At 40.9% G+C, this 12058-nt stretch overlaps 1 protein-coding gene across 1 annotated transcript; it reads left to right on the forward strand.

Moving 5' to 3' along the window:
• Positions 1 to 7045: 7045 nt before the first annotated feature.
• LOC141785503 (uncharacterized) lies at positions 7046 to 9846 on the forward strand. The gene is made up of 13 exons (XM_074663847.1): positions 7046 to 7160; positions 7289 to 7392; positions 7489 to 7761; positions 7872 to 7965; positions 8074 to 8141; positions 8231 to 8296; positions 8479 to 8643; positions 8744 to 8812; positions 9005 to 9136; positions 9237 to 9296; positions 9408 to 9488; positions 9648 to 9750; positions 9824 to 9846. The coding sequence occupies exons 1-13, from the start codon at positions 7046 to 7048 to the stop codon at positions 9844 to 9846; spliced, it is 1353 nt and encodes a 450-aa protein (XP_074519948.1).
• The last annotated feature ends 2212 nt before the right edge of the window (positions 9847 to 12058 follow it).

Here is a 12058-nt window from a genome sequence, read left to right on the forward strand (position 1 = left end):
ATAGCTGCATGCAGCAATGACGGGCCCTCGCCCCGCGGAAAATGGTCCGTATTGGGGTAATTCCCAAGCGGGCTAAGTGCAGCAAAATGTGCCTGAAGCAAAAGCTCTGTGTATGGATAAGGTTGTCGCCTTGCAAGCAAGCATACATGGTACATTGAAAGCATAGTTGATATGATTAGTGTACCATAGGGGGAGCAGCATTATCACTGTAATTCATGTCAACAGCAGTCAGGAGTGGGAGTGACTTCATGTGTGTTAAATTTGGAGCAAACGTTTAAATGAATGTAATAATATGATCAAGCATTTCCAGTGGGTGGCGCTATTGCAGTAGCAGAGATTTGAGGTTATAGAAGAGTTGGGGGATGGACTTTCATGGTGTGTGTGAAGTTTGGAAGAAATTAGACCTTAAATGACTGAGTTAGTACTACTTCCTGCTGTGTTTTGACATTAGCGAGGGGAAGCTAGTGGCATAGACACACCCTTGACCTTGAGGACATGAGCTGATTTGTAATGCTTTATGAAGGCGTGCCAGACATTTGCAAGTTAAATGAAAAAGAAAATGGCAAAAAACGAAGAGGCTATGAATAAGAGAGTAAAAGACATTACTTCCTGTTAACAGTAAGGGGCGCTGTAGTGTTAGATGAAAAGAAGTATATGGATGTGTTGGAGATGGGAGAGTTAACATATGTGTGCATTTTGGGCCTGATCCAACATTGTACAAGAGAGCAATTAAGATTTTCATGAAGTAGCAAAATGGTGAACTTTGGCGGCCATTTGTGGCCGAGCCATACAAGATGATAAGAATTGTATTGTAAGTGTTCATCTTCAATGTGTGTAGTTTCCACAAGGCAAGTTTGGAGTTCATCTTAGTCCAAACCTGGGAGTAGTTCATTGAAATACATAGCCTATAAACGTAATTTTGGCAATTTCAGGCCATTGCCATCACGAGGCGTTGTAATTTCTGGGGGGAATAATGACATGGCTGTGTCCAGGGCTTAACACTGAACATGTGTGTAAATTTTGGTACAGATTAGACAAAGTTGAAAAATGCCGAACTTTGAGCCGGTGTCCTAGCCAAACAGAAAAATATTCTGTAAATTTAGCTATGATTATTAATGTTCAATGTGTGTAGTATACACATGCCAAGTTTGGAGTTGCTGTGACAAAAGCCCTAGGACTAGTTCGTTCAAATGCGTAGGCTACAAATCGTGAAAATCCCATGTTTACGTGCTAATAGCGAAGTTCGTGTTGAGAATTCACGATAGTCATAAGAGACTTTTTTGTTCATGTGGGCATGCTTGTTATACCCACCAAATTTCAAGGCTGTAGCTGAAAGCAGACCAAGGGGCTGCAGTTTTAAGCCCCTAGGGGGCGCAAGGGGGGATGGATTTTTGAAGAGACAGTGGAATCATAAATTTTTCGCCGAGTTTGAATTTTGTGGCTAGGTCATTTCGCCTTTTTTTCAAGCCAAAGGCACGCAAAATGGCATTGTATTGGCAGAAACAAAGAAGAAGGAGAAGAAGAAGAAATATAGCTGCATGCAGCAATGACGGGCCCTCGCCCCGCGGAAAATGGTCCGTATTGGGGTAATTCCCAAGCGGGCTAAGTGCAGCAAAATGTGCCTCAAGCAAGAGCTCTGTGTATGGATGAGGTTGTTCTCCCGCAAGCAAGCATACATAGTACATTGAAAGCATAGTTGATATGATTAGTGTACCATAGGGGGAGCAGCATTATCACTGTAATTCATGTCAACAGCTGTCAGGAGTGGGAGTGACTTCATGTGTGTAAAATTTGGAGCAAACGTTAAAATTAATGAAATAATATTATCAAGCATTTCCAGTGGGTGGCGCTATTGCAGTAGCAGAGATTTGAGGTTATAGAAGAGTTGGGGGATGGACTTTCATGGTGTGTGTGAAGTTTGGAAGAAATTAGACCTTAAATGACTGAGTTAGTACTACTTCCTGCTGTGTTTTGACATTAGCGAGGTGAAGCTAGTGCCATAGACACACCCTTGACCTTGAGGACATGAGCTGATTTGTAATGCTTTATGAAGGCGTGCCAGACATTTGCAAGTTAAATGAAAAAGAAAATGGCAAAAAATGAAGAGGCTATAAATCAGAGAGTAAAAGACATGAGTTCCTGTTAACAGTAAGGGGCGCTGTAGTGTTAGATGAAAAGAAGTATATGGATGTGTTGGAGATGGGAGAGTTAACATGTGTGTGCATTTTGGGCCTGATCCAACATTGTACAAGAGAGCTATTAAGATTTTCATGAAGTAGCAAAATGGTGAACTTTGGCGGCCATTTGTGGCCGAGCCATACAAGATGATAACAATTGTATTGTAAGTGTTCATCTTCAATGTGTGTAGTTTCCACAAGCCAAGTTTGGAGTTCATGTTAGTCAAAACCTGGGAGTAGTTCATTGAAATACATAGCCTATAAAAGTAATTTTGGCAATTTCAGGCCATTGCCATCAGGAGGCGTTGTAATTTCTGGGAGGAAAAGGGACATGGCTGTGTCCAGGGCTTAACACTGAACATGTGTGTAAATTTTGGTGCAGATTAGACAAAGTTGAAAAATGCCGAACTTTGAGCCCGTGTCCTAGCCAAACGGAAAAATATTCTGTAAATTGTATTATGATTATTAATGTTCAATGTGTGTAGTATACACATGCCAAGTTTGGAGTTGCTGTGACAAAAGCCCTAGGACTAGTTCGTTCAAATGCGTAGGCTACAAATCGTCAAAATCCCATGTTTACGTGCTAATAGCGAAGTTCGTGTTGAGAATTCATGATAGTCATAAGAGACTTTTTTGTTCATGTAGGCATGCTTGTTATACCCACCAAATTTCAAGGTTGTAGCTGAAAGCAGACCAAGGGGCTGCAGTTTCAAGCCCCTAGGGGGCGTGAGGGGGGATGAATTTTTGTGCAGACACTGGAATCATAAATTTTTCGGCGAGTTTGAATTTTGTGGCTAGGTCATTTCACCTTTTTTTCAAGCCAAAGCCATGCAAAATGGCATTGTTTTGGCGGAAACAAAGAAGAAATATAGCTGCATGCAGCAATGACGGGCCCTCGCCCCGCATAAAATGGTCCGTCTTGGGGTAATTTCCAAGCAGCCTAAGTGCAGCAAAATGTGGCTTAGCCAAGAGCTATGTGTATGGATTAGGTTTGGCCCTGCCAGCAGGCATACATGGTACATTGGAATCATAGTAGTCAGGAAGAGTATTTGTTCACCCATGGTCTGTAAGTCTGAAGCAGTTTTCCTGCTATTCTTCTTGTCCAGTCTCAGCACTCCTTTCATCCAATGATGAGCCACCACACTGTCCTTCTTAATCAAAGCAGATCTTAGGTGTCAAATTTGAAAATGCTTTGTCTCTCCTGTTATATAGGTTTCATCCAGCCTCTGAAGTGTGTTCAAGTTATCTTCAACTGTTTCAGTACCTTTTCAGGATCCTGGTTATGTTCTAATAAACCTTCAATGAAAAATCATGTTCAATAAGCATTACTGTTCTTCATTAACACCAGAGTTTAGGGTCTGAGGATCATGTTATTTATCCCATGAGTTCCTAAGATGAGTTGCTTCCTGTGAGGTCTAAGCGGTAAAGACATTTTCTGTACACAATAAATTTATTGCATTCATTGTGTCTTCTGTTCCTTTATCATTACTCTTTCCTGATTTAAATGTTTTTTTTTTTGTTGTGTCAATAAAATGAATATGGCTGTTGTTTGCTGTTTTTTTATAGAGACAGACACACACATACACACACACACACACACACAGACACAGACACAGACACAGACAAACACACACACATACATACATACACACAGACACAGACACACGGACACACGCACACACACACACACACACGCACACACATGGTTACCCAGTGCTGTAGTCTCAGTAAATATACATCATCACTGTGTAATTTTCCTATATGTGTTAGAGAGTATTATTACCAAATGTGGATAACAAATTAACATGAATTTGTAAAGCTTGTACGCAGTGCAAGCAAGTTGCAAAAGTGTAGGTGATGTAGTACGTCTTATGAGGGATGTCATAGAGTTTGTGGCGGTTTCAGTTCAAGGCAGCATTTGCTTTGTTTGCTTCATGAGGTTTAAGGATTTGCAGTGAATTGTGTGAAAAGAAATACAATTTTAAAAAGACGACAAGACATTAAAAGATGGTGTGTTTTGATGACTTGATGTGTCCAATAAGATAAAGGAGAGGAAATAGGTAGTGCGGGACATATAGGAAAATTGATGGATAATGTACATAGGTAGGCACGAGTTGGATTCGAACCCGTGCCATAAGAAAAATAATCGACATCGTAGCGCGGTGTCAAATCCGTTGAGCTATCTTTGCGATGGTACAAGAAGAGTATTTAACTGATTATATCAGAGTTAATACAGAGGAAATAGGTAGTGTAAGATACATAGGAAAAGTTTGGGGTAACATACGAAAAGCAGACATTACATTACATTTATCCCACATGCGTGAGGAAAACATTACTAGCCGATCAGCATTATTCGTAAAGCCATGTAAACACAAAACAGAAACATTCATAGCTGTTTTTTTTGTTTAGGATTTTTATTTTCGTTTCTTGAAGTGAAACATGTTTTTGTGTTCTGCCTAGTGTATATTAAGTTGCAACCAAATTATTACAAAGGATTATCATGTATTTTTGAAGTTGTCTTTACTTCAGTGGGCGTTACCGTTTTAATTCACGCCTGCAGTTTCATCGTGGGCACGGCTCTATACTGTATTGTGATTGGTCGGTTGGCTGGAGAGGTTATAAATCTCTCCGTAACACAGTATCGGGTGCCATTTTGTGTGGTAAACTCAGAGCGAGCGAACACGCTACGGCGAGTTAGCGATCCCATCTGAGAGATTCATTGTTTTCTTCAAGTTTTTCCTTCTTTGTTCTTTTTCCGTTTTTCTTTCTTTCCCCTTCATTTTTTTTTCCTGTACGTGTCTTCATTCTTCGGCCGACGCTTTGGACACAGTAAGTAATGACAGTGCTTGAACGACTTGTATTGTAATATCTTTCTTTTGGAGTAAGGTAGTTTAAAAGTGATGATAAAGGTTTAATGTTTTCCTGGCGCATTTTCCTAACTTTGTGTAACTTAGTTCGTATGTATGGAGCATTTAAGTCGATGTTTGTGAGTTAGTATGGCTGTGAACGGAGGTGTGCGATGATATAAACAGAAGCTAAGGGCGCACGCACCCCTCCCCCTCATCTGCCGGTTTCTCCTACACTCGGAAGGGGCATAGGTTACATGACCAAAAACACAAATAAACGGACTCCTTTCGGAAAAAAACTGATTAGGTTTGCATTCACGTTTTATTGAAAGTGAACGGCTGGTCGTGCCCGCTCTCACAATTTGTGTTTGGCTCCTGAAAGAGTATGCGTGTTTGTTTTCATCTGTATGTAGCTAGCTGTGGCTTTGCAGCAGAGGTAGCGTCGTTTAACGAGACGATGAAAAGTAGAGTCTTATTTAGCGGTGTATTTGTGTGAGAGTAACGCGCTGAAAATTGTGTAGTAACGCGTGATAGCAGATTCATACAGATTTTTTCGTTGAGAGTCAGTTTATCTGTGCTTTTGGTCAATTAGGATTTCAGTACGTGTTTTGAGTTGGTATGGTTGTATTTGTTGACCGTAGGTTTCGGTCGTCCATGCTTGTGGGGCTGGTGGTGGAAGGGAGTAAACTCTTTGTGGGAAGGAGTAAATTGTGTTTTTTGTACATATTGTTGCTACGTTTTTACTGTAATAAGGACGCAGAGGTTTTGTCAATCATGAGCTAATTTGTGTAAATTTTATGGAACTGTTGGTGTGCTGAGGCGTAGTTTTGGATCCAACACACGTCGTCGTTGGTGCTAACAAACAGTTCGTCCTGTTAAATGGCTGAATGCAGCGCTACTGTAAAACACGCCCCATTTCCTGAGTTTCGATAGTATCCAGCTGCGTCACTGCAGGCAGCAGTCTCATGGCGGTATTTTCTCACGACAGCGCCACCCAGTGTATTAGAGTTGTCTTTCAGCTAACAGCGGTGGTTGTCAAAATTGAACCCATCTGAGATGTCTGTGGCTTATACAGTACTTAAATTCTAGAATTTTTAATGAAGGTGTAGTGATAATTATTAGCACAAGTAATAAAGACTTGATGTTATTGTGTTCACGATATAGGCAAAAACATTGGCAAGTAGTGAACATCTCCTCAGCCTGTAGCAGGGATATGTTGTGTATGAAGGAAATGCCATGAATGACAGCCTACCATGAGAAAGTGATTTTGTGTATGATGAAATAGAAAGCAAAAATCCTAGTATTTTTTACAGTGTTCAAAAGAATGAAACAAATATCCAGACATTTTATCAATGTGCAAATGGGATAAGGTACAATAGTGTAATTAATGTCATTTTATTGTTATTGTCATTGCTCAACATTAGCATTACACAATACTCAACCCTGAGGTTAAGTGTGTTATGCTTGAGGAGATACTCCAGGTTGTCATTTAAATGGCAACAATTTAGGCATTGTTTTACAAGAATTAGGGGCCTAAGTCGGGTGGATTCATGGATCAAGTGTTTACTAGGGGTGGAAGAAGTTTTAGCTTTGAGATAACTTGTGTTATGTGATATAGAACAGTTACACACAATTTTATTGTAGTATCAACTTTATAAAGCAGAGTTGCTGGTTTGTTAATAGGACCTGTGGCACAGTTCTTAGATGAAGCAGTAAATGTTATTTGGGGACAAATATATTTACATTGATTGATTAGTGACAACTGCTACATTTTGTGTTGAGTAATATGCCTGTGTAATGCAATGGTTTGTAAAGTCTGCATTTTTTTCTTTACAGTTGCAGTCGGCAGAAAGTCATACCGTGGTAATTTTCAACAGTTGGTTTGGTGCGTTTGCGAGGTATGTTATGTTGATGTTGTATATTCATAAATGAATTTACCTAAAAACATGTTTCAGTGTATGTTTTTAATACTCATATTCATTCATTTCCTTTGTCCCTTTTTTTTAATATAATTTAGTCCACATGCCTAGAACGAAGTCCTCTCGTCGTTCCGAGGCAGCAGCCCGTAGACTGGCAGAGCGACAGCCACTTGACATCACCCCCACGTGGCGTCGTGCACGGGAAGAAGATGAAGCAGGTATGTGGAAAATTATATTTCTTTGTTTTTGTTGAACTAATTACTGTTGGTGTATCTTAGAGGTGTTGCTTTTGCATTTGTCATTACTTTTGTGATTGAGTTGGGGAAATTTGATTTCTCTTTCATAGTACAAGGGACGGGACAGCGCCACCGTATCCTCAGGTGGCCAGTTTCCACTCTGACCAGGAAGAGTCACAAGTTGGTCATTCCACCTGAGTCTTCTGACAAGGAGGTATAAAAAATTGAATTTTTCTTTTTATTTTATATGTGTAGAGTTGTAAATTCATTGGCTAGTAGGTGATGTTCCAACTATGTTTTGCTGTTCCAGTTTGTCCTTTTGGTTGGTGACTCCCACCTGCGAGCCATCGTTGATGGGTTCGTGGAGATGCCAAAGGGACTGTTTTCCTTTGGCATCATGTCGACACCAGGGGCTGCTGCACACGAGGAGAGGATCGAGCTGATCCACGCTGAGGTTCCCCGTACTCCTGCAGCAGTGGTTCTTGTGGCACCCAGCAACAACCTGACGCACTCCAAGACCATCGAGAGTGCAAGTGCAGACTTTGCCATGCTTTTGTCTGCAGCCATGGAACGTTGGTCCAACGTACGTATTGACATGTGTTCTTGTTGGCATATTGAATGGTTTGAAAGGGAAATGTGAAAGGTTTGTCAATACAATACAAATGTTTATACATGTGTTGCCTTATTTTTTAGGTTGCAGTGCTTGAGTTTCCTCCTCGGATCTCCAGCAATCTCCAGTTGCAGCAGGCCATGAGTCAGGAATACCACAGAGTTTCTGCTAGAATGGGTATGTCTGCTTTTTAAAGCAGAATTTGTTGTATTGTTTAATGTGGTTGTGTAAATGAAAACACAATTGTATCTAGTATCTCATACTTTGTCTTGTTGATTTTTTAAGGTGTGAGGTACTTTCCAGCATTCGAACATTTCCCTTTGAGAGAGACTGATTTGTGGGCCAGAGATGGTGTAAGTAGAACTTTCACTTATGACATAAATTGGTCATCTTTAGCACTGAAAGTGTTGTTAATAATTTTTGCTTAATGTTTTTTCAACAGATTCACCTGTCTGATACTGCAGGGATGCCAATCCTTGCACGGCTGCTATGGCAGGCTGCGTACGATGTAAGTTGTGTTGTGTTATAAAAAGATTATGGTTCATTGCATTGAATGTGAATTCTTTACTAATCAGTGCATTTGGGTTATTGCACTTACTATGTTATCTGTAATAATACCAATTTAGTATGTTTTAAATGTTATATTTGACCTGCTTATTAATAACTGTGTTTTGTTATGTCATTAAATAGACCCTGAAGCCACTGCCACAGACAACATGCGTCCAGGTTCCAACACCTCCCAAGCCCTCTGTCCCACAGGTCAAGCCTAGACTTGTGGTGAGAGGTGAAGTTCCTACTCGGCGTCCTCCAGTGAACCCCTTCACAGAGTGGACCACTGTGAGACAGCGCAGAAGGGTAAGTTGTTGATAGTTTTTTGAAAGATTTGTAAATGTATACGCTGTGTGCACTGAAGTTCAATGATAATAACTACAAACTGTGTTTCTTTGAATGACAGGGGAGCTCATCAGGGGAATCATCTCTCTCCTCTGGTGTGGTTCCTAAGAAGCGGATGGTTGGAAAGCAGGTTTGTAATGTTTCATCTTGTTGACAGAGTTGCGGACATGTCTGAGGTGCTGTGCTTAAAGCAAGCAAACATTCTATACATAGTTTACATGTTTGAAATAGTGCTAAGTTTGCTTTGTAGTAAATTTATGTATCATTGTATTTCATTACACCTGTTCAGTTTAAGAACTGTATCTGTGTTGTAATTTCACAGGTCCTGAAGGAGTGTGCCATCCCGCTAACACCAGTCTGGTTTAGCGCTGCGCTGTTGGATGAGATGGAAAAGGTTGCTCCATCTCATCTGCCTGCTCCTGCAGAGTGCAGACCTGTTCCCAAGGGCAAGCAGGTAATATTCATAGACTCTGTGTTTATATTACCCAGTAACCCAGTTACCCAGTCCAAACTTATTTCATTGTGTATAATGTTGTAACTTGTATTTTCATTAGAAGGCCTTTGTGGAACAGAAGAAGGCTGCTGTCTCCAAGAGGAGTCGGTCCGTTCGACAGGTGAGTTTTATAAGATTATTTTGGCAAACAATGTTTTGTTTTATTTAAGTAACAGTGTCACAAGTTAACTGCAGTCTGAGAACTCATCCATGACTGTGGTTGTTTTTGTAGGCGGAGGCAGTGCCGTGTGTAGGAGGTGTGAAGTCCCAGGCCACACCTGCTACTGTCGTGCCTGAGATGGTTGGAGAGGAGGTTGGTGTTTAATTTAACAATAAAATGTTTTTTGTTTGTTCTTCATACTGATTGAATGTCACATAAGTACTGTAATGGTTCAAGCAATAGGTTTGACTTATATCAGTGACATATCTGTGTTGTCTATGCTGGTAATTGACCTGTTTTGTTTTTGATCAGGTGCCAGTGCCCCACGTGTCCCCAGCGTGTCCTGTGTCCTCTGTGTCCCCTGTGCTTCCCGTGTCTCCACGTGCCAGCCCTGCCCAGGCCCCTGAGGTGGAAGGTAGCGCGAAACATCGCTCTCAAAGATTCATCAAAGGTCAGAGTGATATTTGTTGTCTGTCTTGTGTTTGTAGTGAGCAGTTACCCAGACCTGTAGTTTCTGCCAGTACTTTAAGACTAGGCAGTGGTGAGCGTCCTGATGTTAACACAGCAATATGTTGTAGTGTTGTAGCTGCCATCAAGCACAAAGTTTCACCTGTGTGTACATGGCGTGGTAGAGACCTGGATGAGATCAGGTCACAGGGTAGTGACTTGTATGCGTTTATAGCACAGGAGAGTCACAATCTGGCAGAGAAGGACAAGTTCTTTCAGCTAGTTGAAAAGCGTAGTGTTTTTGGTAAGAAGTGGAGACTTGAGCTTGACTTGGCAGAGTACATTGCTGCTACGTCTAGTGGAGAGGCTCTGTTGTATGAGAAGCTTCAAGACCTGCTGATGAGTACAGGCATGTGTCTCTTTAGCATCGATAATGCCTGTACAGTTATCATACAGCACAACAACTACTTTGTGGTTGTTGACTGTGGTAGACGAGATGAATCTGGCTTTGCTTCGAGCTGTGGCAGATCTGTGGCTGTGTTTACCACATGCCTGAATGACTTGATGTGCCACATCAGGGGTCTGCAAAAGTCATTGCAAGGACAGTGCTATGCTGTTGTCCGCATGGATCTAGCTGAGTTGGGAGTTGAGATTGGTGCGCACAGTTCCACAAGGGTTGTAGATAGTGTTGTTGAAACTGCAGACAGTGATGTTGAAATTGTAGACAGTGATATTGAGCTTAGTGCAGGGAGCTCCTCAGAGGCTGCAGACAGTAATGGAAACATAGAAGTTGAAGCTAAGGTTGAGGGAAGTAGTTTTGTCACACCTCCACATCGAGTAGGGTCTGTGCAGGGCGCATTCCATCAGGGAGATGCTCGCTTTCAACACGCAGGGAAACAGTGCATGGCCATAAGCCTGGTAAGTTTAGCTAAACACACAATTCAGAGTGTGTTTTCATGGCAGTCACATACCTTAGATGAGGTCCTTGTGTCAGGGGACAAGTTGTACTCTTCTTTAAGAGAGAACAACTTGATCAGTGATACCAGAGATCACTATCTCCTTGCCACTGAACTGCCCACACAGCATGTTGTTCATGGACAGAGGTTAGATTTTTTCTATGGTGATGTTGTCAGTGGAAATGTTGATACTACTTACGGTGAATTAATTACATCCGGGGTGCATTTCAGTTTGAAAGACGGATTGACACAGATGTTTCGTAACTATAACACATGTCTTTTGACAGTGTGTGCAAACACCTGTGCTATCATACATCAAAATGGACAGTATGCACTTGTTGATTCTCATGCTCGAAGTCCTAATGGGCTTGTAGATTCTAGGGGGAAGAGTGTTGTTTTATATTTTAGCACTCTTGATGAACTTTTTCATCATGTACATAGACTTGCAAAAACAATGACTAGATATGAGAAGCCATTTGAGATTACGGGTGTTTTTGTCTCTCTGCATGAAGATACTGTTCATAGTGATGTGTGTCCGCCACATTCAGAAATTGTGCAAAATACAAACAGAGTGTTTGGAAGTAGTTTGATGGAAAGTTCTAGCCATCTGGCAGTGATGAGGTGCAGCAAGAGTGGAAGACTTAGGAAACGCAAAAGAGTAGCTGGAGGTTTAATGTGTAAGAAGTTGAAAAGAAGGGATGTTAATGATATTGATTTAGATGTAGAGTTTCTTAGTGATATGAGTAGTCACCAACTAATGTTTAATCCTCTTAGTAAGGCAGTGTCAGAGTCTTTGTGCATACAGTTAAAGATCCAGTGTGACAAAGTTGATCCTGTATCTACTGAAATAGGTCCATTAGGGGCTCCATGTAGAAATGAGAAGATAGCTGGTGATGGTAATTGTTTTTTTAGAGCAATTAGTCAAGCTGTAAGTGGAACACAGGATTATCACAGGAAATTTAGACTTGCAGTTGTTAAGCAGCTACAAAGTAATGAGGTGGACTATACTAGTCTGTTGAGAAGTGAGTATTCATCTGTGAAAGACTACCTAAGTAAATCAAGAATAAAATACCTTGGTAGCTGGGCAACAGAATTAGAAATTCAAGCAGCAGCAGACTTTTTAAGAGTAAATTTATTTACATACTGTCAAGATCGCTGGCTTCAATATAGTTGCAGGAATACACAAATGTCAAGTCAGGGAATTTATTTAGAAAACTGTTATGGGAACCATTATGAGACAGTTGTTTGTGTAAATCAGCCTAAATCCCAAACATGTTATCAATATTGTAAAGTCAGTCAGGCAACTTCTGTGAGATATAA

Source organism: Halichoeres trimaculatus, unplaced genomic scaffold (genome assembly GCF_033239565.1).
Source record: "Halichoeres trimaculatus isolate MK-OKI-2021-1 unplaced genomic scaffold, fHalTri1.1 fHalTri1_scaffold_2, whole genome shotgun sequence".
NCBI lineage: Eukaryota > Metazoa > Chordata > Actinopteri > Labriformes > Labridae > Halichoeres > Halichoeres trimaculatus.

Coding starts and splice junctions, on each gene's coding strand:
- LOC141785503 (XM_074663847.1), top strand. CDS start 7,046: ATGCCTAGAACGAAGTCCTCTCGTCGTTCCGAGGCAGCAGCCCGTAGA. Junction 9,137..9,236: donor CTGTTCCCAAGGGCAAGCAG/GTAATATTCATA, acceptor TATTTTCATTAG/AAGGCCTTTGTGGAACAGAA. Junction 9,297..9,407: donor GGAGTCGGTCCGTTCGACAG/GTGAGTTTTATA, acceptor TTGTTTTTGTAG/GCGGAGGCAGTGCCGTGTGT.